The sequence below is a fragment of the Mobula birostris genome, chromosome 11, assembly GCF_030028105.1.
Source record: "Mobula birostris isolate sMobBir1 chromosome 11, sMobBir1.hap1, whole genome shotgun sequence".
Taxonomy (NCBI): domain Eukaryota; kingdom Metazoa; phylum Chordata; class Chondrichthyes; order Myliobatiformes; family Myliobatidae; genus Mobula; species Mobula birostris.
The window spans coordinates 114,770,089-114,798,047 of NC_092380.1; the positions used below are offsets into that span (position 1 = coordinate 114,770,089).

Here is a 27,959-nt window from a genome sequence, read left to right on the forward strand (position 1 = left end):
GTGATGGGCAGGTGAGGAGATAATGTAAGAGAGGAAATGGGAGTGGGAATGGTGAAGGGTGGACAATTACCAGAAGTTCGAGAAATCACCTGCCATCTTCTACTTCTTCCTCCCACCTTCTTGCTCTAACTCTTCATCTTTTTTTCCAGTCCTGATGAAGGGTCTCGGCCTGAAACGTCCACTGTTTACTCTTTTCCATAGATGCTGCCTGGCCTGCTGAGTTCCTCCAGCATTTAGTGTGTGTCACTCTGGATTTCCAGCATGTGCAGATTCGCTGGTTGTGGTTGTCAATCTGTCTTGTTGGGTGTGGTTGTTCATTGATTCTATTGTGTACTGTGAATGCCCTCAAGAAAATCAATCTCAGGGTTGTATATGGTGACATACATGTACCTTGATAATAATTTTACTTTGTAAAATACTTTGAAATTCGGCTCCTATCTGTTATGGTCTTTTCTTTTCTCCAAATAAATGCTAATCTTCCTGAGTGTGTGAGATTCTGAAGTGGAACACCTTATCACTAAACTTGCGCTATTGAAACTGCCTTGGATACTTGAGCTAGTGTGACTTCCTGTTTCCTCCCCCCCACCCGCCCCTGCCCCCGCCCACCACTCCATAGGGCGTGACGCCGAGGTTAAAGCGGTTGGGTTTACCCCGGCTCCATTTCATACAGTTACCCTCAGCCCTGAGCGCTGGTTCCCCACCGTGACCTCTCGCAGCAAGGTTTGCGTGGAGACTGCACGATGGCAGGGTGGGCACTGATCTCAGCCATTGCCCTCAGCCAGGCTTTGATAGTGCATCCTCAAACTCCTCTTAATGTTCAAGGTAAGTCAAGTGGTTCCAATGAAGCAGTTAAAGGTTTGAAGAGTTTATCACTCAAGAAGGAAACGCGGTGTTGTTGTTTGACCAGAGTAGATTTATTTTAATTCTTTTGAAAACAGATATTCATTGAAGTTATTCGGTCTGCTTCCAGCTGGAATATTTTGGTGTACATCTGTCAAATAAAGCTAATCTTTAGAATCAGAATCGTGTTTATTATCACCGACAAATGTTGTTCATTTGCTGTTTTGTGGCAGCAGAACAGAGCAAGAGGCAAAATATACTGTAAATTACAAAAAGAAATATTTCAAACATTTGTGCAAAAAGTAAACAAAATAGTTTGGAAATGTTCAGAAATCTGATGGCGGAGGGGAAGAAGCTGTTCCTGAAACGTTGAGTGTCTGTCTTCAGTCTCCTGTACCTCCTCTCTGAAGGTAGCAATGAGAAGAGGGCATGTTCTGGGTGATGGGTCCTTAATGACCTTAAAGCCATCTCCTTGTGAAGTCTCCTGGATTCTGGGGAGGCTGGTGCCCGTGATGGAGCTGGCTGAGTTTACAACTTTCTGCAGTGTTTTCCGATCCTGTGCAGTGGTTTCTCCACCCCAGGCGGTGATGCAACCAGTTAGAATGCTCTATAGAAATTTGCCAGTCTTTGGTGACACCTTTAACATTGAGTTTAAAAATTAAGCTATCAAAGTCAAAGTCAAGAATAATTAAAATTGCGGAAGGCGAAAGTCAGGGAACATGACCTCGAAGGGGGACTCCGAGGGAGTTGAGACAGTGTGATACACCCGGACTCGGCGCTGCTCCCACGCAGGGGTTGATGTGACTGCAGCTTAACGATTCTCTGCAGACGGCGGTTCTCGGTGAGGGAGAGAGAAAATGCACTGAAACCGTGCATCGCTTTCGGCAGCGAGCATGGCTGAGGGGAAGGAGGAGGCTGCATGAACAGATGTGCAGAATGCCACAGCAGAGAACGGCAGCGGGAAAGCACCTGCGCCCGTCAGCCCCCCTCCCCTGTTCAATGCCGACCGCGGCTGCTGTGGGTGCCAGGTCCGGCAGTGAGCCCTCCGGCTTTGACTCGGTTAATTCGCAGCTTGCAGGAGAATTGGGGAGAGGAGGGGAGGGGAAGGGTAGCAGAGTGGAACAGAGAGGAGAGGGGGCGTTAACGGTACGTCAGAGACGATATGTTGCGGGAGTGGCGAACAGCCGGGATCCCGCTGGGCCGAATAGACTACAGTAATTCCGTGCAGTTCTCAGTTTGAAAGGATCAGGAACGCTCATCCCTTTGCCTTGATGTCCCACAGCAACGCTGGTCCTGCAGCGTTTTTCGTGAAACGTTTTTCCAACTGCAGTATTTCTATTCTTTCTCGGCGTGTGAACAACGCCCGCAAGGCCGGCATTTACCACACTCACCAACTGCCCCTTGAGGAGGTGGGGGTGAGTCACGCCCAGCCCGGAGCCGCTGCATTTCGTTGCGGAAGGGGCTGTCACGGGGCTCTGGGGGAATTCCAGATTGGACCCAGTGACGGTGAAGAAACGGGGCCATATTTCCATATTAGGGTGGGGCGCGGTTACAACCATTTGTAACTACCTGGCAGAATGTCCATCTGCTCACAGCGGGAGTGACCCCCGGGCTGCGTGTGCAGACAGTCGGAGAGATCGTAGCGGTGAGCGTCACACTGTTAGCGCTAGAAAGGCGGCATCTATCACTGGGGAACCCCGTCACCCACGGCATTCCCTCTTCCCATCGCTTCCATCGGGGAGGAGGCACAGGAGCCAGGAGCCCACACTCAGCGATTCAGGAACAGATTCCTCCCCTCTGCCATCCGATTTCTGAATGGACACTGAACCCCGACAGAGTCCTGACCAAGGGTCTCGGCCTGAAACCTCTTCCTGGAGATGCTGCCTGGCCTGCTGCGTTCACCAGCATTTTGTGTGTGTTGCTTGAACCCCAACACTACCTCACTTTCTTTATGTTTGCTATCTTTTTGCACTATTTATTTAATGTATGTACTATATATTTTTCTCACTGTAATTTATAGTTTTTATTGTTATGTATCGCAATGTACTGCTGCCACAAAACAAATTTCACGACATAGGCCAGTAATTCTGAACACGAGTTCAATTCCCGCTGCCGCCTGCAAGGAGGTTCCATGTGACTGCGTGGATTTCCTGCCGGTGCCCCGGTGTCCTCACACCCTCCGGTGGGTAGGAGGGTGTAATTAAGCGCCGCCAGCTCGTTGGGCCCAAAGCCGGTACCGTGCTGTAAAGAAAAGACAGGAGCCCGGGAGGCTGAGGGAGGAACTGCAGAGCCTGGCGACCGGGCAGGTGGAGGGTGTGCCGGAGACTTCAGGAAGGAGGTTACCCGCGGTGCCGGACAGGGAGAGACGGGGAGGGGTGGAGGGGTCGGAGGCGGGGAGGGGGTGACAGAGGGGGGAGGGGGTGACAGAGGGGGGAGGGGCCGGAGGGGTGACAGAGAGGGGCCGGAGGGGTGGAGGGGGTGACAGAGAGGGGGAGGGGTCGGAGGCAGAGAGGGGCCGCAGGGGTGACAGAGGGGGGAGGGGCCGGAGGGGTGACAGAGAGGGGGAGGGGTCAGAGGCAGAGAGGGGCTGGAGGGGTGACAGAAGGGGGAGGGGTGGAGGGGGTGACAGAGGGGGGAGGGGTGACAGAGGGGGAGGGGTCGGGGTGGAGGTGAGATGTTGGAGTCAATGGACAGTGTGGGTGGGTGAGCTCTTGGTGGTGTGTGAAGGGACTGAACAGGGATGCTCTTCACACAGTGGTTGACCCTGTTTGCAATTCACTAAATACTTCACTTGTGAGTCTGTTGGGGTCATCTATTGCATCCGGTGCGGCCTCCTCCACATCGGTGAGACCCGACGCAGACTGGGGGATCACTTCGTCGAGCACCTCCACTCCGACCGCCACAACGGACAGGATCTCCCAGTAGCCACTCACTTCAACTCTGCTTCCCACTCCCATTCAGATATGTCCATACATGGCCTCCTGTACTGCCATGATGAGGCTAAACTCAGGTTGGAGGAGCAACACCTCATATACCATCTAGGTAGTCTCCAGGCCTTGGTATGAACATAGAATTCTCCAACTTCCGGTAATTCCCTCTCCCTCCAATCCTCTATTCCTATGTCACTCTGCCCCCTCCCCCAACTGCCTATCACCTCCCTCATGGTTCTGCCTCCTTCTACTACCCATTGTGTTTTCCCCTATTCCTTCTTCCCCTTTCCTGCCTATCACCTCCGTGCTTCCCCTCCCCCAGCCCTTTATCTTTCCCCTTACTGGTTTTTCACCTGGAACCTACCAGCCTTCTCCTTCCCACCCTCCCCCTACCTTCTTTATAGGGCCTCTGCCCCTTCCCTCTACAGTCCTGACGAAGGGTTCCGGCCTGAAACATCGACCCATCTTTTCCACGGATGCTGCCCGACCTGCTGAGTTCCTCCAGCCTGTTGTGACTGTTGCAATTCACTACCCAGCTGCCTTGGCAAATAGTTTGTTTATTTGTTTTGTTTGTCACCTCTCTGGAAACAAATTGTGAAATGCGTCCTTTTGTACCTTACTGAACATCACTGAACTGTTCCCACAACCTACGAGCTCACTTTCAAGGACTCCTCATCTCATGTTCTTGTTATTTATTGCTTATTTATTATTATTATTTTCTGTTTGCACAGTTCGTTGTCTTTTACACGCCGATTAAATGCTGGGTTGGTACAGATCTTCATTGGTTCTGTTGTGGTTACTATTCTGTGAAGTTGCTGAGTATGCCTGCAAGAAAATGAATCTCAGGGTTGTATAAGGTGACAGGTACTTTGATAATACATTTACTTTGAACTTTTACTGACTGGTGACCTGCAGGCCTGAGTCAAAGCCTCCACGGTAACCAAGAAAGCAGAATTCAGTTTGGAATTTGAAAACCAACTCCCCGTTACAAACTCCAAACTGCAGGATTGTCAGGGAAGCCTTGAGGTCACTAATCTCCCCGAGGAGAGATTTGTTGCTCTTGCCTCGATCAAAGTGTAGGTGCTTAGCTGCCCTCTAACCAGGCCCAGCGAGCAGCCCCATTTCTGGGTAAATAGGGGTGAGCAATAACTCTCACTTCCTGAGAGTGATGGAGTGAACTACATTCAGTTTGTACAGCCTCTCTCACCTCCTTAGAACATTGACACTTACTTCATCTTCTGTGGCTCTGTCATCTAGCAGTTCACTGTTCTGAGGAAAATATTGCTGTGGTTAGAGATGTCACCTGCTGATAAACTGGAGATCATAACCTCTACCAAAACCTCTGGTTTATTTATAAGTTTGTGTCAGACAGAAAGTTGGAGTCTGCTGCAAATTCGCTAATCCTGCCCTGACCTCACCCACGCTCTCCTGTCACCCAGCCACACTGTTCTCCCAAATATATACAGGTAATCTTTTTGCTTACAAAAAGTACAAAAGTTTATTCACACGAAATACGAACATCAAGTATTTATACAGTGAACAAATGCAAATATGATTACTGTCAATAAAACACAAACAACAGGAATTCTGCAGATGCTGGAAATTCAAGCAACATACATCAAAGTTGCTGGTGAACGCAGCAGGCCAGGCAGCATCTCTAGGAAGAGGTACAGTCGACGTTTCGGGCCGAGACCCTTCGTCAGGAACGTCTCGGCCCGAAACGTCGACTGTACCTGTTCCTACAGATGCTGCCTGGCCTGCTGCGTTCACCAGCAACTTTGATGTGTGTTACTGTCAATAAAACAGTCAGTTCCCCCGGTGGGGAGCCAACCACTCCCAGAAATCCCCCACTGTACCCATTGTGACCGCTTGCTCCCTCTCCAAGGCCACTCGGGTACAAAGCTATCCCCAGAAGAGGGGCGGGCAGTCGGCCCTTGTCAGCCTGCCTCCTGGACTTGTGAATGACCATCTCGGCCAGGCCCAGAAGAGGGGCGGGCAGTCGGCCCTTGTCAGCCTGCCTCCTGGACTTGTGAATGACCATCTCGGCCAGGCCCAGAAGAGGGGCGGGCAGTCGGCCCTTGTCAGCCTGCCTCCTGGACTTGTGAATGACCATCTCGGCCAGGCCCAGAAGAGGGGCGGGCAGTCGGCCCTTGTCAGCCTGCCTCCTGGACTTGTGAATGACCATCTCGGCCAGGCCCAGAAGAGGGGCGGGCAGTCGGCCCTTGTCAGCCTGCCTCCTGGACTTGTGAATGACCATCTCGGCCAGGCCCAGAAGAGGGGCGGGCAGTCGGCCCTTGTCAGCCTGCCTCCTGGACTTGTGAATGACCATCTCGGCCAGGCCCAGAAGAGGGGCGGGCAGTCGGCCCTTGTCAGCCTGCCTCCTGGACTTGTGAATGACCATCTCGGCCAGGCCCAGAAGAGGGGCGGGCAGTCGGCCCTTGTCAGCCTGCCTCCTGGACTTGTGAATGACCATCTCGGCCAGGCCCAGAAGAGGGGCGGGCAGTCGGCCCTTGTCAGCCTGCCTCCTGGACTTGTGAATGACCATCTCGGCCAGGCCCAGAAGAGGGGCGGGCAGTCGGCCCTTGTCAGCCTGCCTCCTGGACTTGTGAATGACCATCTCGGCCAGGCCCAGAAGAGGGGCGGGCAGTCGGCCCTTGTCAGCCTGCCTCCTGGACTTGTGAATGACCATCTCGGCCAGGCCCAGAAGAGGGGCGGGCAGTCGGCCCTTGTCAGCCTGCCTCCTGGACTTGTGAATGACCATCTCGGCCAGGCCCAGAAGAGGGGCGGGCAGTCGGCCCTTGTCAGCCTGCCTCCTGGACTTGTGAATGACCATCTCGGCCAGGCCCAGAAGAGGGGCGGGCAGTCGGCCCTTGTCAGCCTGCCTCCTGGACTTGTGAATGACCATCTCGGCCAGGCCCAGAAGAGGGGCGGGCAGTCGGCCCTTGTCAGCCTGCCTCCTGGACTTGTGAATGACCATCTCGGCCAGGCCCAGAAGAGGGGCGGGCAGTCGGCCCTTGTCAGCCTGCCTCCTGGACTTGTGAATGACCATCTCGGCCAGGCCCAGAAGAGGGGCGGGCAGTCGGCCCTTGTCAGCCTGCCTCCTGGACTTGTGAATGACCATCTCGGCCAGGCCCAGAAGAGGGGCGGGCAGTCGGCCCTTGTCAGCCTGCCTCCTGGACTTGTGAATGACCATCTCGGCCAGGCCCAGAAGAGGGGCGGGCAGTCGGCCCTTGTCAGCCTGCCTCCTGGACTTGTGAATGACCATCTCGGCCAGGCCCAGAAGCGAGCCCTCCAATAGATCCCCTAAATGACCCCCCCCCCCACTGTACTGGGTGCCCCTATGTGAGGAGTGCGGGGCTGAAGTGTAACCAGAACCTGAGCAGAAGCCCCTTCAGACACTCAGACAGGGGCTGCAGCCTCTCACACTTCGTATAATTGTGGTAGACTGACTCCCCTTGGGCACAGGATGGACAGCTGGACGGGGCGTCAGTGAACCAAATTAAAAGCCTTTACTCTCTATGTGGCCACACACCTGTCTCAGCAACAGCCTCCAGCCCCAACCACTAGCATCTTTAGTCATTTTCCAAGAGGGAGGTGAACACTGGTGCCAGAGTAGCGAAGTGGTGAGCGCCACCACCATTGCAGCTTGGAGCACTGGGGTTCAGAGTTCAATTCCGGCATCCTCTGTTAGTGAGTTTGTTCCCTCGTGCATGTGGGTTTGCTCCGGGTGCTCCGGTTTCCTCCGAAAGTCCAAAGACGTACCGGTTGGTGGGTTAATTGGTCATTGTAAATTGTCCTGTGATTAGGCTAGGGTTAAACAGGTGTGTCTGTAAGGACTAGAAGGCCCCGTCCCACACTGCATCTCTAACTAAATCCCGAGGCAGGGTCTGGACCTGGTATGTTGATGCTGCCTGACCTGACCTGCGGAGTATTTCGATCATAACTGTTCCTGAACCTACCATCAGTCACCATGCATAGATGCATTTTATCCCTTCAGATCGGTGATACGGTGTGGGGGGAGGTCAGGCCCTGCACCATCAGTCACCTTACTAGAAAATCCCCGGGTCCCTGTCAAAGCCCCAGTCACACTCACTGCCTTTTTGACATGCAACCAAACCTCTCTGGGTGCTATCTTCTACCCAATCGCTGGTCCTGGTTGAGGCAGGTACATTGACAACTTTGGACAGTTGGGCAGGCACATGGATTAGAAAGGTTTGGAAGGTTATGGGCAAATGGGAGTGATTCAGATGGGGCATCTTGATCAGCATGGACCAGCTAGGCCAGGCCTGATCCCCTGTCATCACTGTCTGTGATGAATGGAAGCAGAGTTAAGGAGAGTGGGAACTGGAGGAAGGTAGAAGGGGGATAGTTTTCAGTGCAGAGAGAGAGAGAAAAGAGAAGAATGTGACTGACTAGCTAAACAGCAGCATCAGGTTTGGCAAAAGGGAGAGGGAGGGGGCGAGGGTGAAGGTGAGGCAGCGGTGAGGAAGGTTGAGAAGTGAGGAAGAGGGAGAATGCTAGGGAGAGGGGAAGGTGAAGGAAAGGGGTGAGAGAGAGGAAGAGAGGGAGGTGTCATGTATTGAAATGGTAATATAGTTCATCACTTATCAGGTATGGTGATGATGTCATCAGTCTGCGACAGAGCAACACGTGATGTGAGGGATCATGGAAGCGAGAATGAGAAATAAAGTCGTCAGAGCACAGAGTGTCGAGTCGTGATATATGCACCATCTAATTAAGTACTAAGATAGGTTATAAATACACAACAGTGACAACGAGGATACGGAGTTTGAAAGTAAGTTTAACGTTAGTTGATGAGAAAGGAGAAATCTGGGATCCACCACTTCCAATGTTTTACGGAGCCAGCAACGCTCGGTCCGAGACGGACATAGCGGCCCAACTCATTTGAACTTCACATCGACTGATAGTGGGTGATGACACAGCAGATAATACAAAACAGAGACGGAGAGTACTACTCGTACACTTTACAGGACCTGATGTGCAGGACATATTCTCAACGTTACCAAACACAGAAAAGTCACAGATTACACAGCAGCGGTGGATGTGCTGAATGCTTACTCCATTGCCCAGGTTAACACTACGTTTGGCTGGCAGCATTTTCATCAGCTTGCCCAAAAACAAGGTGAGACGGTTCAGCAGTTCTCTCACACTCTGTGCTACAGATGTGGAAACTCAGATCACCTGGGCAGTGCCCAGCTCGTGGACAGATGCACAGAAAATGCACAAGAAAGGACCGCTTTGCAAAACTGTGCCGGACAAAAGGATTAGGGACACAAAAAGTGAACAATGTTGAGGACGAACAGAAGGAATTTGCATGTGTTGTTAGTGAGACTGAGTCATCTGAAATAATTACTTTTTGTGTAGGTGGTGTGAATCTGTACAACTTAAAGGAGGCTGTTGAGAAAAACATTGAACAGCTAATAAAATGGATATTATTGAGAAAGTTGAAGGCCCAACTCCTTGGGTTAACCCAGTATTAATTTTACAAGAACCCGACAAGGACTTCAGAATGTGCCTAGACCTGAGAGGGGCAAATGAAGCAACTTCAACTGTAGATGAGATGCTACAGGGTATGAATGGAGCCATGGTGTTTGGCAAACTAGATGTGAAATGGGGCTATCACCAGCTAGAACTAACTTGGGGGGTGGGGAGGGATAGACACAACACTCTGTTCCCCCAGTGTGCCATAGGCCAGCCTATCTGGTGGTTTCCTGACTCTTTGAACCTCTTTATTTCATCTTCTGCTCCTCCAGCTTCAACTACCCCTTGTGACCCTTCCTGTCTACCAGGGGGTGTCTTCCCCTGTCCATCACCGTGTCTGCCAGTGGCTCAGGTTCCCCTACTCCGTGACTGAACTTAACTTCTTTCAGTTTAAGTAGGTGCTGCCAAACATCTTCAACCTCTGCTGGTGCTAACCGGCAAGACCTCTCTCGGAAAGGGGTGTCCTCAGTCACTCTAATAGTATGGCAAGTACTCCTGGAGTAACCAACATCGGATTCATCAGTAGAAAACACATCTTCATGTCCCAACATCTTCTCAGTTAATGTTCTTTTCCATTCTGTCAAATTCTGGGGTTCCTGTCACTTCAGCTACTCCTCCAGGATGAAACATAACAAGTTTAGACAGGGTGTAGTTTAGCCAGTTCCCCGTTTCTGCTCGTCATCCTGCTTAGGAGGAACTCGTAGCTTCTCAGAAGCAGCTCTGAACACAGGGTGGATGGACAAGGTTTTCAGAAAATTTTGTCCATTTCTCTTCTTGCATGCTCCCATGAGCCTTCTCACAATGGCAGTGTTTGTTCCCACAAGAATGGAAGCTCCACCCTTTGTAACCGGATCCGGGTAGACCAACACTGGTGTGTCAATAGTCTCAGTCACTCCAGCATCTGCTTCTGAAAACTCCAGCTTCAGCAACAAGTAACCATTGTATGGGTACTCTTCAGTACTGAGCCCCTGAATCTCAAAAGCACTGAGTGGCATCAATGGTAAATGCGTCAAATACCGATTGTAAAAGGATCTATAAAGCAAAGTAACTTGAGAACCTGTGTCACATACGGCTGTAGCATAAACACCTTCAATCCGTTCGGATACGACAGAGCTTGGTCCCACTAAACCTAAAGGAATAGTGTTTTGTACTTCAGTTCTTCCCTTGGTACACTGATAGGAATGTATACTCTGAAATGCCAGCCCATTCCTTTACTGGGTCCCTCTGTAGTTTTTACCCCTTTTCTTCTCTATTTGATTAACTGCTGTTTTACTTTCCAAAGATTTTCCTGTCCTTCATACTCCCGCTTGAAATGTCCATCTTCTCCACAGTTGTAACAGAAAATACCGGTCACTTCTCTGGTCAAGGGACCCCGCTCGGTAGCAGCCCTTGCCTTGGTATGGCCTACCAGTGGGGCCAGCTTCCTGTCAGCCTTGTCACGCTTGGTGGCAGCACCAGCCAATATCTCTGAGATACCTTGGCCCTCAGATCTTTCGCGACATCCTGCAAAACCCCTTTTGTGTGGCGTCAGGGGTTGCTTTAGTAACAGAGGCTGCTACCGAGGACTTTGCCCTGCTCCCCCACCGCGTTTTCCACCCCTCTAACTTCTCTGAGTAACTCGGTAAAAGATGGAGGAGGGGGCATCCTGTGGGTCATTCGAATATGTAGAGCAATCACGTCATGTGACAGCCTGCCCTTCACAGCTTGCTCCATCCTCAAACAATTCCTCTCAGACTGTTGAATGCCCCTTTTGTGGTACAAACGGAGCAGCAGCTTCTCCAGACTGAAAATGTAGGCAGACAACTTCTCTCCTTCCTCCTGAAATGTGTGCCTAAACCTCATCCTACGATCGGCTGCACTTCCAGCGGTGTTAAAGGCATCTTCCAGAGCTTTCAGATAATTAGCTGACGTGGCTAATGGATTTTCTGCCTTGAGGGACCTCACTATATCAGCCACCGGGCCCCTTAAGCTCTCTACCAGTCTCAGATTTTTCACATTATAATTCATCCAGTAACTGAGACCTCCACTCAGCCCAAGCCTCATATTCTTCATCCCGTCGGGTCTGGGCTTGACCCCAGAGAACACTCCCAGCCTACAATAACTTTGGCTCCCCGCAGATATAACTCTGCATTTGTCAACCAGTGATGTTATCGCCAAAATGAACTCAGAATTTAAGTCACCAGCTGAAGGACCTTTCATATCAGACAACTCCTTCCCCTCACTTTGCAGAAAAGAGAGCAACTTGATTTTAAAGTCTCCACCCTCAGCTACGGGAAACTTGTCTCCCAATTCTTCACCCTTTGCTACACTCCTCACTTCTATAAAAGTCTGGACAGCCCATGTCCCTGCCTCCCCAGGCACCCCATGGACATATTCCGAGGAGTACGTCAGGTTCGTAGGTGTGAGGCTTCACCTCAAGTCCTGACAAATAGTCATAGTCATACTTTATTGATCCCGGGGGAAATTGGCTTTCGTTACAGTTGCACCATAAATAATTAAATAGTCATAAAACCATAAATAATTAGATAGTAATATGTAAATTATGCCAGGAAATAAGTCCAGGACCAGCCTATTGGCTCAGGGTGTCTGACCCTCCAAGGGAGGAGTTGTAAAGTTTGATGGCCACAGGCAGGAATGACTTCCTATGATGCTCTGTGCTGCATCCCGGTGGAATGAGTCTCTGGCTGAATGTACTCCTGTGCCCACCCAGTACATTATGTAGTGGATGGGAGACATTGTCTAAGATGGCATGCAACTTAGACAGCATCCTCTTTTCAGACACCACCGTGAGAGAGTCCAGTTCCATCCCTACAACATCACTGGCCTAACGAATGAGTTTGTTGATTCTGTTGGTGTCTGCTACCCTCAGCCTGCTGCCCCAGCACACAACAGCAAACATGATAGCACTGGCCGCCACAGACTCGTAGAACATCCTCAGCATCGTCCGGCAGATGTTAAAGGACCTCAGACGGCTCTGACCCTTCTTGTAGACAGCCTCAGTGTTCTTTGACCAGTCCAGTTTATTGTCAATTCGTATCCCCAGGTATTTGTAATCCTCCACCATGTCCACACTGACCCCCTGGATGGAAACAGGGGTCACCGGTACCTTAGCTCTCCTCAGGTCTACCACCAGCTCCTTAGTCTTTTTCACATTAAGCTGCAGATAATTCTGCTCACATCATGTGACAAAGTTTCCTACCGTAGCCCTGTACTCAGCCTCATCTCCCTCGCTGATGCATCCGACAATGGCAGAGTCATCCGAAAACTTGTGAAGATGACAAGACTCTGTGCAGTAGTTGAAGTCCGAGGTGTAAATGGTGAAGAGAAAGGGAGACAAGACAGTCCCCTGTGGAGCCCCAGTGCTGCTGATCACTCTGTTGGATGGGAGATGAGGGAGCCTGGGCCACGGATCCAAGCTGCAGGAAGTGCGTAAAGCCATCATGAATTGGCACTTTGAGAACTGTAGGCGTAAGCGCCCATTGCAAATGGGCCGTGTGTAGTGGGTCACCTTATCCTCAGAGGGCATGGACTGTGTTACCTAAAGCCTTGCACACACGAGCACTCACTCCAGCTCATGAAGGACACGTGGGAACAGTTGGTACAGAACAGCATCTCAGTCCAAGGTTTGGTGGCCTGGTATGGATAAAGCAGCTGAAAGATACTGGAAATCTTGTCACGGCTGTCCAACTGTATCTAGACCCGACCCTCCAGAACCACTAAAACTCTCACCATTACCGGACGGTCCTTGGCAGGAGGTAGCTGTGATTTGCTTGGACCCTTACCAACGACCATTCCATTCTAGTAGTAGTTGATTACAACAGCCAATTTTACAAATATGACATTCTGACTTCTACAACTGCAGAGAAGAGTTATTGACAGTTTACAGAACATTTCCAGCAGACATGGACTGCCTTATCTATCAAATCAGATAATGGACCCCAATTTAGATCTGAACAGATCAAGGACTGTTGTGAGGGTAATGAAATCAAACACCTGAAAACAATGCCAAAGTCGGCTCAGGCAAATAGTGAAGTGCATCACTGTTGAAAAGGATTAGTATTGCTCAGGCAGAAGGATTTGACTGGAAATGTGAACTGAGAAAGTCTGTGACTGTACAGATGTGTGGAACATGCCACTACAGGGAAAAGTCCTGCTAAAACTCCCTACCATCGCAAAATGAGGGGGAAGTTACCAGACTTCAAGGAAATACACACAGCAGAACTGGGAGTACGAGGTCGGGATGCAGAACTGAAAGGGCAGTACAAGCTGTGTGCAGACAATCCCAGAGGAGCACAGGAGTCTACTGTAAAAGTTGGGGACACTGTGCTTATCCAGCAAGAAAACGTGGACAAATTCACCACACTTTTCAACACAGCACCACACAGGGTGGTGAGGAAAACGGGAAATCAAATGGTACTTGAGTCTCCAAATGGAGTACCAATCTCCAAGGAACACCACACATGTAAATAAAAAGTTCAACGCAAGAAACTTCTGACAAACAGAAGGATACTCAAGGGTTTGACAATGAGGTACTGGAACAGAAGGACAATATGATGAACAGTTATGGACAAGCTCAGGTTCACAGTGAGCAAAAGCCATTGGCAGACATTGAAAGCAAAGAGAAACCAGTAGGGAGAGCTCAAAGGGTTGGAAAACAACCTCTGAATTTAACAATTTTTTATTGAAGAAGCTTTAAATTGTGCGTTTTGAAATAATGAAAACTGTTGTAAGTTGAAAATGAAGTTTTCAGTTCCAGAGTTATCATTATGTTAAAACAGAAAATGTGTTGGTTACAGACGTGCATATCAGAGAACATGTGTTGAATTGAAATGGTTAAATCTGATTTGAATGTGTTCTAAAACATCGAAGCTCATTTCTTAGGAAAGGAGAGATGTCACGTATTGAAATGGTAAGGTCAGTTCATGGAGTTTGACACTTGTGATGATGTCATCAGTCTGGGACAAAACAACACGCAATGTGAGGGAGCATGGAAGCAAGATACGCTTGGAGCTTGAAGTGTCCTGTCATGATAGATGCACAACAGGAGAGGGGGAGAGTGGGAATGAGGGAGAAGGTGAGAGTCTGGGGATGGAGTGAGGGAGGGTTGAAGGTGAGGGAGAGTATCCACTAATTGCACAACCTCAGAGTCAGCATAAATTCAACAGGCTGACGGCTTGCACGTACAATTCAGTAACTGGCAGTCTCTTCCAAAGAATCAGCAGAGCTCAGATGGGCTGAATGGCTACCTCCTGAAGCAGGATTTTGTACATGTTGGTGACTAGTTGGGCGGTTGAAAGAGAAAGGAATGTGGTAAATTCAAAGAGGAAGAACAGTGAGACTGAGTCACCGTCACCCTAAGTGGTTCAAACAGACCTCGAGGAGGGTATTACCCAAGGATGAGGCATATCGATTCTGTAGCAACCAAAGAAAAGAAAAGGGGAATTAACCCAGAGGCTGAGTGATATTTTTAGACAGCTTAATGATATCAGAATGGTAACCAAGGGAAATGATTGGTAAACTAGTGCTCATACAATGGACTGCACATGAACCCACAAGAGAAAAAACACACAAATTCACTTCCTCTCTCCCCATTGTTTCTTTAATCTCCAAGGATGTGTGAGATAACGGGTAAACACAAGAGATTTTGCAGACGCTGGAAATCCAGAGCAACACACACAAAATGCTGGAGGAACTCGGCAGGTCAGGCAGCGTCTATGGAAATAGATGATGTTTCAGCCCGAAAGGAAGCTCAACAGTCAAAGTAAATTTATTTTCAAAGTACATATATACCACCTCATATAACTTTCAGGTTCACTTTCTCGCAGACATTTACAGAAAAATAAAGAAATCCAATACGATATAATTTATGAGAAACTCTCCATGAATAAAGACTGACAAACAACCCAGGAGATCAGCAGTTTCTCAGATACTCAAAGTGTCTTCTCTGGCACCAACAAACAATCCATGGTCAAAGTCACTTGGAACACATTTGTTTCCCATTCTGATGCTTGGCCTGAACAGCACCTGACCCTCGACCACATCTGCATGCTTTTATGCATTGAGTTGTTGGTACATGATTGGTTGATTAAATATTTGCAGGTGTACCTAGTAAAGTGGTCGCTCGGTGTAAATTTGTCATCAAAGTTCGCATATGTTTCCAGATACAACCTTGAGATTTATTTTCTTGCAGACATTTACAGGAAAAATAAAGAAATACTGTAGAATTTATGAAAAATTATGCAGTTACAAAGAAAGCAAAGAGTGGTGGGGGAGGTAAAGATATGTTTGGTGGTAGGATCACGTTAAGGATGGAGGAAGTTGCAGAGAAGGATGTACTGGATACAAATGCCCGTGGGGTGGTAGCTGAGGACAAGGGAGACTCTATACCTGTTATTGCAGTGGGAACGTGGGGTGAGCGCAGATGTTTGGGAAATGAAGGAGATACAGCTGAGGGAAGCATCAATTTTGGAGGAAGGGAAGCCCTGTTCTTTGAAGAAGGAATACATCTCAGATGTTTTGGATGGGAAAGCCTCAGCCTGAGAGCAGATGTGGTGGAGATGGTGGAACTGAAAAAAGGGAATGGCATTTGTCCCCTTTGGTTCAAATGCTCTTGAACTCTTCAACAACTTTCAGTTCCCTGGCCCTGATTACTTCATTTTCACTGTGGACGTCAGTCCCAATACACTTCCATCCTCTACCAAGAAGACCTTAAAGCTCTCTACTTCTTTTTGACAACGGATCTATCCAGTTCCCCTCCAGCACCACCCTCCTCCATCTGGTACTCACAATAAACGATTTCTGTTCCTGCTCCTCCCACCTTATCCAAAGCCATGGGCACCCACCTGGACTATGCCTGATTTTTTGTCAGCAGTGTTGAACAGTCCATGCTCCAAGCCTTCACTGGTAGTGCTCCCCATTTCTTTCTGCGTTATATTGATGACTGCAGTGGTGCTGGTTCATGCACCCATGCAGAGCCCATCAATTTCATCAACTTTGCCTCCAACATCTACCCTGCCCTTAACTTCACCTGGTCCATTTCTGACACCTCCCTCCCCTTTCTCGATCTCTTGGTCTCCATCTCTGGGGACAAACTGTCTGATGACATCTTTTTGTAAGTCTACCAATTCCCACAGATGACTTCATCTTTTCTCACCCTGTCCCTTATAAAACTGCCATTCCCTTTTCTCAGTTCCTCTATCTCCTCTACATCTGCCCTCGGGATGAGCCCTTCCTTTCCAGGACAGTAGAAATTACTTCCTCCTTCAAATAATGTGGTTTCCCCTCCTCCACCATTGATGCTGCCCCCACCCGCATCACCCTGGACGTTCACCCTGTCACCAGTTTCCCTTGCCCTTACCTACTGACCCACGAGCATCCGTATTCAGAGCATCATTCCCTGTAACTTGCATCTTCAATGCGACCCCACCACCAAATACGCCTGCCTTCTCCCCCACTCCCACCCTCAGCTCTCCGCTTTCTGCAGAGATCACTCCCTCCATGAATCCCTTGTCCATTCTTCCTCCTGGCAAGTGTAAGAAGTGCTACAGCCCCTCCCTCTCCTCCACTCAGGGTCCCAAACAGTCCATCCAGATGAGGCAACACTTCACCTTATGCTCATTCGTGGTCACTAACCCTATCCAGTGCTCCTGGTGCAGCCTCATCTACATCGGGCTTTTGTCGAGCACCTTCGCTGCATTTACCACAACAGGTGGGATTTTCCAGTGGCAGCCCTCTTTAATTGCCATCCCCATTCCCATTCTGACATGCTGGCCCAGGGTCTCTTCCACAGCCACAATGAGGCAGCACTTGGTTAGGGAAGCAACGCTTCATATCCTGTCTGGAAAGCCTCCTGAGGACGTGAAAAATTATTTCTCTAACTTCCACTAATTTCTTCCTCTCCCATTCTCTCTTTTTCCATTTCCTATTCTGGCTGCCCTCTCACTTCTTCTCTTCTCCTTACCTGCCCACCACCTCCCTCCGGTGTCCTTCCTCCTTACCTTTCTTCCATGGTCTACTCTTCCCTCCTATCAGATTCCTTCTTCTCCAGCTCTTTACCAGTCGCCTCCCAGCTTCTTACATCATGCTCCCCACCCAACCTGGTCTCATTATCACCCCCCTGCTTGTATTCCTCACCCTCCCCCCATCTTCCCTTCCTTTCCAGTCTTGATGAAGGGTTCCGACCTGAAATATGCCAACTGTTTATTCAATTGGATAGATGCTGCCTGAATGGTTGATTTGATCTGGATTTCCAACATCTGCAGAATCTCTTGTGTGTATGATATTTTATTTTTACTTTTTAAAAAATGTATTATTATTTTTCCCTCTCCCCCCTTCCCCCAGTTGCGTAGGTATATGGATGCGGGGGTGTGGAGGTGTATGGGCTGGAGCAGATCGAGGGGGGTAAGCAGTTTAGCTGGTTTCAGCACGCATGAGAAGGGCAGAAGGACTGTGCTTCTTTATGACTCTGTAACTCTAAAATTAATCTCAGGGTTGTATGTGGTGACATGTATGTACTTTGATCATTTACATTGAACTTTCTTTTTTTTTCTTTTCAAATCTTTTTATTGTATATATAGGAAAAATAACATGAGTACATTGAAGTAACAATACTTACAATGCCTCAAAAAAAACCATCATCTTAAAGATTGGAAACAAAATTTTGTGATAACAGAAAAAAACCTACTGAGCAGAAAAGTGAGGGAAAAAAAAAGAGAACCCATTAGGTGTACAACCCCGGAGCCATGCGTCATACAAAAAGCTTCTAAAAATAAACATCAAACCACCAGCAAGGAAAAAAAAATATACTAAAAAAATTTACAATTAGATCATGGAAAAATTATATCAATTAACTCAAATGATAATAACGAGCAAATGAGCCCCATCTTTTCTCAAAATCAAATAAAGGTTCAAAGGTTCGACTTCTAATTTTCTCCAAACTAAGACATAGCATCACTTGAGAGAACCATTGTGACAAAGTGGGAGCTGATGTATCCTTCCACTTCGACATAATGGCCCTCCTAGCTATCAATGTAACAAATGCAATAACATGTTGGTCAGACACAGAGATACCATGAGTATTTTGAGGAACTATTCCACAAAGCACAGTTAATTTATTAGGTTGTAAATTAATTTTAAGTGCTTTAGAAATTGTTGAGAAAACCGACTTCCAGAACTGCTCCAATATAGAATAAGACCAAAACATATGTGTCAGTGTAGCTATCTCAGTTTTACATCTATCACAATGACTATCAGCATTAGGAAAGATTTTAGAAAGTCTCTCCTTTGTCAAATGATAACAATGTACAATTTTAAATTGAATCAATGAATGGCTAGAACAAATTGAAGAAGAGTTAACCGACTTCAATATCCGCATCCAATCCTGCATCATAGAAGTCAAATTAAGTTCCTTTTCCCAATCCTGTTTAATCTTAGACAAAGGACACTTATCCCATTGTAATAATAAATTATAAATTCTTCCAATAGAACCCTTAATCAAAGGATTCATACTCATAATAGTATCTAACAGGTCAGCCTCCAATATGTAAGGGAAATTACTTAAATAATTTTGTAAAAAATGTCTAGCTTGAAGGTATTGCAGAAAGTGTGAGTATGAAAGAGAATATTTATCAATTAATTGTTCAAAGAACATCAATCTATCTTCTTTAAATAAATCCAAAAAAGAATTAATACCTTTATTTTTCCAAAGTAGAAAAATTGGATCACTCAAAGAAGGCTTAAAAAAGTAATTTCGGTAAATTAAACTACAAAGTTTAAATTTTTTAAGATTAAAAAAATTGCGGAACTGGAGCCAAATTTGTAAAGAATACTTAATCACAGGATATAAGTTTAAATTAACAACTTTACCTAATTGCACAGGTAAAGGAGCCCCCAATAACAAGGTTAAATAAAACTGTTTTACAAATTTTAGTTCCAGGTCTACCCAAATTGGCCAATCACTCTTATCAACCCAGTATAACCAAAAAGGCATATATCGCAGATTAACAGCCTAATAATACATTCTTAGATTAGGCAAAGCGAGACCACCATCCTTTTTCAATTTTTGTAAATGACATTTACTAATTCTTGGTCTTTTATTATTCCAAATAAAAGATAAAATAATAGAATCAATCCGATCAAAAAACTTCCTAGTCAAAGAAACAGGAATATTCTGAAATAAATATAAAAATTTCGGTAGAATCGTCATTTTAACTATATGAATACGACCAACAAGTGAGAATGTAAGTGGACTCCATCTACTAAATAAATACTTCATAGAGTCTACTAAAGGAACAAAATTAGCTTTATAAAGATCCTTATATTTTTTAGTAATTACAATACCTAAATATCTAAAAGAGTCTGAAACTTTAAAGGGAGTATTATCATATATAGAAACAGAATCATTTAAAGGAAACAATTCACTTTTACTAAAATTAATTTTATATCCTGAGAAACCTCCGAATTCATTAAATAATTTTAACAGGGCAGGAATGGATTCGTCAGGGTTAGATATATAAACCAATGAATCATCAGCATAAAGAGAGACCTTATGCATGGTCTCATTCACAAGTATCCCATGGATATTTTTAGCCTCACGAAGAGCAATAGCAAGGGGTTCTAATATTAAATTAAACAACAAAGGACTTAATGGACAGCCTTGCCTTGTCCCCTGTGAAAGCTGAAAAAAAGGAGACCTACAATTGTTAGTAACAACAGTAGCAATAGGAGTTTTATATATCATTTTAATCCAATTATTAAAATAAACACCAAAGCCAAATTTCTCTAAAACATTGAAAAAATATTTCCATTCGACTCGGTCGAACGCTTTTTCAGCATCCAAAGATACAACACATTGTGGAGTTTTAAAAGAGGACAAATATATAATGTTAAATAGTCTCCCAACATTTGAAAAGGAATAGCAACCCTTTATAAAGCCTGTTTGATCTTTACAAATAATTTTACCCAAAATATTCTCCAACCGATTGGCCATTATCTTTGACAAAATCTTAGTGTCAACATTCAGTAATGAAATAGGTCTATATGAAGCACAGTCAGTGGGATCTTTATCTTTTTTAAGAATTGAAGAAATAGAGGCCTCAAAAAAAGTAGAGGGGGTAAGTCACCTTTCACAAAAGAGTCCTTAAACATTTCCAACATATACGGAGAAAGCAACTTTCCAAATTTTTTATAAAATTCTACGGGATAGCCATCAGGTCCTGGGGACTTACCAGATTGCATTGAAAAAATAGCTTTATGAATTTCGGCTTCAGTGATTTGAGCATCAAGAGTTTTTTGATCCTCAGCCAAGATTTTAGGAAAAACAATCTTTCGTAAAAAAGCATTCATTTTAGAGGAATCTAACGGACATTGAGATTTATACAGCTCAGCATAAAAGTCTTGAAAAATCTTATAAATTTCCTCATATTCCTGAGCCAAGGTACCATCTTTCCTAAGAATTTTCATGATTTGCCTTTTGGCTGCAGCCATTTTTAATTGAGGTGCGAACAGTTTATTATTTTTATCTCCAAACATATAAAATTGGCTCTTTAACTTAAGCAAATAACCTTCAATGGGATGAGTTAATAATAGGTTATATTGTGAGTGAAGTTCCAACCTTTGTTTAAATAAATCAGTATTGGGGGAAATTGCATAAATATTATCTAAATCTTTAATTTGTTTTGAAATTCTATTTAATTTTGCTTTAGTTTGTTTTTTAAGTTTAGCTGAATAAGAAATAATCTGACCGCGTAAAAATGCTTTAAATATATCCCATATAACTAATTTAGACATACCCCCTATATCATTAAAAAGGAAAAATTCTTTTATCTGGGTTTCAATGAAAGTGACAAAGTCAGAGTTTTGCAAAAATGTCTGAGACATGCGCCATGGTGGGTGGGCAAGAGTGACATCATCAAATTCAAAAGACGAACTCAGAGGCGCATGATCAGATATAGCAATAGCGTCATATTCACAGGTTTTAACACTAGGCAAGAAGCGGGGATCGATTATAATATAATTTAAAATTTTAAAATTATTAACAGATTCCAAACTGATATAATATTTGCTCAAGAGACACATATCAGGGTGGGAGATCAAAATAGATTTTTTAGATGGTGGAATGGTTTGCAATTCCACTCTACTTCTCAGAGTAAAACAAAAGGCGTGTCTATTTTCATTAAACCTAATATATTTATTCAAGAGGATATTGAATCAGATTCTAATGGTAGATTTTTAATTGTTAAAGGAACAATCTGTAATAGAAAAGTTGTTTTGGTTAATTTGTATGGTCCTAACTTAGATGATCCTTCTTTTTTAAAAAAGGTATTCACTTTACTGCCTGACTTCAATGAATATATGCTCATAATGGGTGGAGATTTTAATTGTTGTTTAAATCCTATGATTGATAAGAGCTCAACCGATCAGCAACTTCCAAATCAATCCGCGTCATTCATTAATTCTTTTTTGATTGATTTGTGGAGGTATCTTCATCCCGACAATAGAGAATATTCTTTCTTCTTACATTGAACTTCAAGAAAGTGCAAGGTACACGATGAGGTAGATTGGACGATCAAGAGTTCATCTTTAGATTCGGATTGTTTAATGTCATTTCCAGTACACAAGTGTAAAGGAGAACAAAATAATTGTAACTCTGGATACAATGCAGCACAAAGCACACTATATATATATATATATACACACACACATACATAGACTGATTGTCTGTCCATAAAGTGATGCTGGGCACAGGAGTGTCTGTACGTAAGGTGACTCTGACAGGAAATGATAAAGTAGCAGTGTTTGGGGGTGTGGAGGGTGGGTTAGTGGGTGGAGGTGTCAATCAGCCTTACTGCTTGGGGAGGTAACTGTTTTTGAGTCTGGTGGTCCTGGTGTGGATGCCAAGTGACCTCCTCCCTGATGGGAGTGGGACAAAGAGTCCACGAGCAGGGTGGGTGGGATCCTTCACGATGTCACTAGCCCTTTTCTGGCACCTTTCTGTATACAGTGCATATAAGAAGTATTCTCCCCCTTTGGAAGTTTTCATGTTTTATTGTTTTACAACATTGAATCACAATGGATTTAATTTAACTTTTTTGACACTGATCAACAGAAAAGTGAAAACAAATTTCTACTAATTGATCTAAATTTATTACAATTATTAAACACAACAACTGATTGCATAATTACTCGCACCCTTCGAGTCAGTATTTAGTAGATGTACCTTTGGCAGCAATTACAGCCTTGAGTTTGTGTGGATCGGTCTCTATCGGGTTTGCACATCTGGACACAGTAATTTTCCCCCATTCTTCTTTACAAAACTGCTCAAGCTCTGTCAGATTGCATGGGGATCATGAGTGAACAGTCCTTTTCAAGTTTAGTTACAAATTCTCAATTGGATTGTGGTCTGGACTCTGACTTGGCCACTCCAGGACACTAACTTTGTTGTTTTTAAGCCATTCCTCTGCAGCTTTGGCTTTTTGTTTGGGGTCATTGTCTTGCTGGAAAACAAATCTTCTCCCAAGTCGCAGTTCTCTTGCAGACTGCATCAGGTTTTCCTCTAGGATTTCCCTGTATGCTGCAGTATTCACTTTACCCTCTACCTGCACAAGCCTTCCAGGGCCTGCTATAGAGAAGCATCCCACAGTAGGGATGGTGTGTTTTTGATCATGTACAGGGTTTGGCTTATGCCAAACATAGCATTTAGTCTGATGGCCAGAAAGCTCAATTTTGGTTTCATCAGACCATAGAACCTCTACTAGCTGACTTCAGAGTCTCCCACATGCCTTCTGGCAAACTCGAACCAAGATTTCACGTGAGTTTTTTTTGACAGTGGCTTTCTCTTTGCCACTATCCCATAAAGCTGTGACTGGTGGAGCACCTGGGCAACAGTAGTTGTATGCCCAGTCTCTCCCATCTCAGTCATAGTCATAGTCATAGTCTTACTTTATTGATCACGGGGGAAATTGGTTTTGTTACAGTTGCACCATAAATAATAAATATTAATAAAGCCATAAATAGTTAAATAGTAATATGTAAATTATGCCAGGAAATAAGTCCAGGACCGGCCTATCGGCTCAGGGTGTCTGACCCTCCAAGGGAGGAGTTGTAAAGTTTGATGGCCACAGGCAGGAATGACTTCCTATGGCGCTCTGTGCTGCATCTCGGTGGAATGAGTCTCTGGCTGAATGTACTCCTGTGCCCACCCAGTACATTATGTAGTGGATGGGGAACATTGACCAAGATGGCATGCAACTTGGACAGCATCCTCTTTTCAGACACCACCGTCAGAGAGTCCAGTTCCATCCCCACAACATCACTGGCCTTACGAATGAGTTTGTTGATTCTGTTGGTGTCTGCTACCCTCAGCCTGCTGCCCCAGCACACAACAGCAAACATGATCGCACTGGCCACCACAGACCCGTAGAACATCCTCAGCATTGTCCGGCAGATGTTAAAGGACCTCAGTCTCCTCAGGAAATAGAGATGGCTGTGACCTTTCTTGTAGACAGCCTCAGTGTTCTCTGAAGCTTTAACTCCTCCAGAGATATCATAGGTCACTTGGTGGCCTCCCTCACTAGTCCGCTTCTTGCACGGTCACTCAGTTTTTGAGGACGGCCTGCTCTGGGCAGGTTTACACCTGTGCCATATTCTTTCCATTTTGTGTTCTCAAAGGGATATTCAGGTGACTTGGAAGTTTTCCTGTATCCATCTCCTGACATGCTTTTCAATAACATTTTCGTGGAGTTGCTTGGAGTGTCCTTTTGTCTTCATGGTGTAGTTTTTGCCAGGATACTGGCTCACCAGCAGTTGGACCTTCCGGAAACAGATGTATTTTTATGACAATCAATTGAAACACCTTAACTGCACACAGATGATCTCCATTTTACTAAATATGTGACTTCTAAAACCAATTGGCTGCACCAGTGATGATTTGGTGTGTCATTTTAAAGGCGAAGGGGGTGAATACTTATGCAATCAATTATTTGTGTTTTATATTTGTAATTAATTTAGATCACTTTGTAGAGATCAGTTTTCACTCTGACCCAAAAGATCAGTGTCAAAAAAGTCATATTAAATCCATTATGATTCAATGTTGTAAAACAATAAAACATGAGAACTTTCAAGGGGGGGTGAATACTTTTCATAGGCACTGTATATGTCCTCAGTGGTGGGTAGGAGGTGTTGGTGGTGCTTTGGGCAGTTCTGACTACCTGCTGTAGAGCCTTCTTGTCTGCCACAGAGTGGTCTGGTACCACACAGTGACGCAGTTTGTCGGGTTGCTCTGGACTGTACATCTGTAGAATGACCTGAGTATGAATGTGCATAGTCCAGCTCTCTTCAGTCTCCCAGAGAGCAGAGATGATGGTAAGATTTCCTGATCGTGTAGCATGCGTTCTGGGACTATAAGAGGTTACGCAAGACGTATGCTCCTAGGAGTTTGAAACTCCTGGGAGTGCACAACTCCCCAGTTTGGATTGGTACGTGTGTGTCTTGGGACAGATCCAGATTTACCTATGACACTCGTCTCCCGTTGCAGATCTTAGTTACAGTGACTGCCGAACCTCGGGTGTTTTCCACATCAGCCTGAGGAATGATTACAATCTGAACCTGCAACAAGCAAGGAGAGCTTGCCAACTCTTCGACACAGTGCTGGCGACAAAGGACCAGGTAGAACAAGCATATTTGCAGGGATTTGAAAAGTGCAGGTAAGTGCAGTCTCCTTGCACCGGAGAGTCTTGGGCAATGGGATGCAGGCTAACAGGCACATTGGATTCTCTGTGCACTGACATAACCTGGGCAATAAGACAATTCACAACATTTAAGTAATCTGTAGACTCCACCATGGATTGTGCCAAGCCTGGCTGAGGAAGGAGTGTTGGACACGGGACTAGCAATACCATCTTTTTAAAAACCCGGAGCTTTAGAAACGCCAACAGAAGCTCCAAAAACCTTATCCCTGGGAGAGGAAGGGGATCCACCTGGAGTGGCGTGGTAGTGTAGTGGTTAGCACAACCCTTTTCAGTGCCAGCGACAGGGGGTCAATTCCCACTGCTGCCTGTAAGGAGTTTGTACGTTCTCCCCAGTTCCTCCCCACAGTCCAAAGATGTACCAATTGGTAGGTTAGTTGGCCATTGTAAATTGTCCCATGATTAGGCTCGGATTAAATCGGGGGATTGCTGGGTGGCCCAGCTCAAAGGGCCTGTTCCACACTGTATCTCAATCAATCCTGAAAAAGCAGGGAATTTTGATTGGATAATCTGGGATAAACAGAAACATGAGAAACACTGTACTGTTTTCCATAGAAGCTGCCTTGCCTGCTGAGTTTCTCCAGTATTTTATCTGGGATAACAGACAGTCTCAGTAATGCTGTCAAGGAAAGCAGTGGACTCTCCTCCCCAGTCCTCCAAATTTCCCACCCTGATCTCTCACCCCTTAACTTCTCCTCAGCTATCCATCATCTTCCACTGGTGCCCCTCCTCCTTCTCTTTCTCTCATGGTCCACTCTCCTCCCCTATCAGATTCCCTCTTCGCCAGTAATGTCATCAGCCCTGTGGGCCTGTGTACCTGGATTTGCTAATTGACGTCTTATGAGTCATTAAGCCCTTAAACTTTCTGTTTAATCTTGTTGAGTTTATTTTGACTGGCACGGGATTCCAAGTGGGGTCTGACCAGGGTCCTATATAGCTGTAACATAAGGCCAATATACATATGCCTTCTTAACCACACAGCCAACCTGCACAGCAGTTTTGAGTATCCTATGGACTTGGACCCCAAGATCCCTCCCATCCTCTACACTGCCAAGAGTCTTACCATTAATACTATATTCTGCCATCATAATTGACCTGCCAAAATGAACCATCTCACACTTATCTGGGTTGAACTCCATCTGCCACTTCTCAGCCCAGTTTTGTATCCTATTGATGTCCCACTGTAACCTCTGACAGCCCTCCACACTATCCACAATACCCCCAACCTTTGTGTAATTAGCAAATTTACTAACCCATCTAGACCATTTATAAAAATCACGAAGAGAAGGGGTCCCAGAACAGATCCCTGAGGCACACCACTGGTGACCAACCTCCATGCAGAATATGACCCATCTACAACCACTCTTTGCCTTCTGTGGGCAAGCCAGTTCTGAATCCACAAAGCAATGTCCCCTTGGATCCCATGTGTCCCTACTTTCTCAATCCAATGCCTTGCTGAAATCCATATACACTACATACATAACACTTGACACCAACATCTTCTCAACCACTGAGGTCAGACAAACTGCCTCTTTCCCTTCTTGAAGAGTGGAGTGACATTTGTAATTTTCCAGTCTTCCAGAACCATTCCAGGATCTAGTGATTCTTGAAAGGTCATTTCTAACGCTTCCACAATCTCTTCAGCCACCTCTTTCAGAACTCTGCGGTGTACACCACCTGATCCAGGTGACTTAGCTACCTTCAGACCTTTCAGTTTCCCAAGTACATTCTCCCTAGTAGTGGCAACCGCTCACTTCATGCCCCCTGACACTCTCAAACTTCCAGCATAATGCTAGTGTCTTCCATAGTGATGACTCATGCAAAATACTTATTCAGTTTGTCTGCCATTTCCTTGTCCCCATTGCTACCTCTCCAGCATTCTGATATCTACTCTTGCCTCTCTTTTACACTTAATATTTCTGAAGAAACTTGTGGTATTGGCTAGCTTACTTTCGCATTCCATCTTTTCCTTCATTATGACATTTTTAGTTGCCTTCTGTTGTTTGTTAAAAGTTTCCCAGTCTTCCAACTTCCCACTAGGCTTTGCTCTATCATATGCCCTCTCTTTTGCTTTTATGTTGCCTTTGACTCGCCTTGTCAGCCATGGTTGCATTTATCCCGCCTTTAGAATACTGGTTCTTCTTTGGGATGTATATATCCTGTGCCTTCCAAATTGCTCCCAGCAACTCGAGCCATTGCTGCTAGCCACCATCCCTGCTAGTGTCCCCATCCAATCAATTTTGGCCAGCTTCTCTCTCATTTCTCTGTAATTCCCTTTACTCCACTGCAGTACTGATACATCTGACTTTAGCTTCTCCTCAGTTTTCAGGGTGAACTCTATCATATTCTGATCACTGGCTCTTAAGGGTTCCTTTACCTTAAACTGTCTATTCAGAAACAAAGGTTCTGAACTTAAAGAAGGGTAACCTTGAAGGTATGAGACGTGAATTAGCTAAGATAGACTGGCAAATGATACTTAAAGGGTTGACGGTGGATATGCAATGGCAAGCATTTAAAGATCGCATGGATGAACTACAACAATTGTCCATCCCAGTTTGGCAAAAGAATAAACCAGGGAAGGTAGTGCACCCGTGGCTGACAAGGGAAATTAGGGATAGTATCAATTCCAAAGAAGAAGCATACAAATTAGCCAGAAAAAGTGACTCACCTGAGGACTGGGAGAAATTCAGAGTTCAGCAGAGGAGGACAAAGGGCTTAATTAGGAAGGGGAAAAAAGATTATGAGAGAAAACTGGCAGGGAACATAAAAACTGACTGTAAAAGCTTTTATAGATATGTGAAAAGAAAAAGATTGGTTAAGACAAATGTAGGTCCCCTACAGACAGAAACAGGTGAATTGATTATGGGGAGCAAGGACATGGCAGACCAATTGAATAATTACTTTGGTTATGTCTTCACTAAGGAGGACATAAATAATCTTCCAG

At 45.7% G+C, this 27,959-nt stretch overlaps 1 protein-coding gene across 1 annotated transcript in view; it reads left to right on the forward strand.

Annotated features, from left to right (window-relative positions):
• Window positions 1-629: 629 nt before the first annotated feature.
• The window catches only part of lyve1a (lymphatic vessel endothelial hyaluronic receptor 1a), a 43,821-nt gene continuing 16,491 nt past the window's right edge, over window positions 630-27,959 (forward strand). The window contains exons 1-2 of the mRNA XM_072272910.1: window positions 630-822; window positions 24,805-24,973. Coding sequence (XP_072129011.1) covers window positions 741-822; window positions 24,805-24,973 — 251 coding nt within the window. The 5' untranslated portion in view covers window positions 630-740. The remainder of the gene's footprint in view (window positions 823-24,804; window positions 24,974-27,959) is intronic.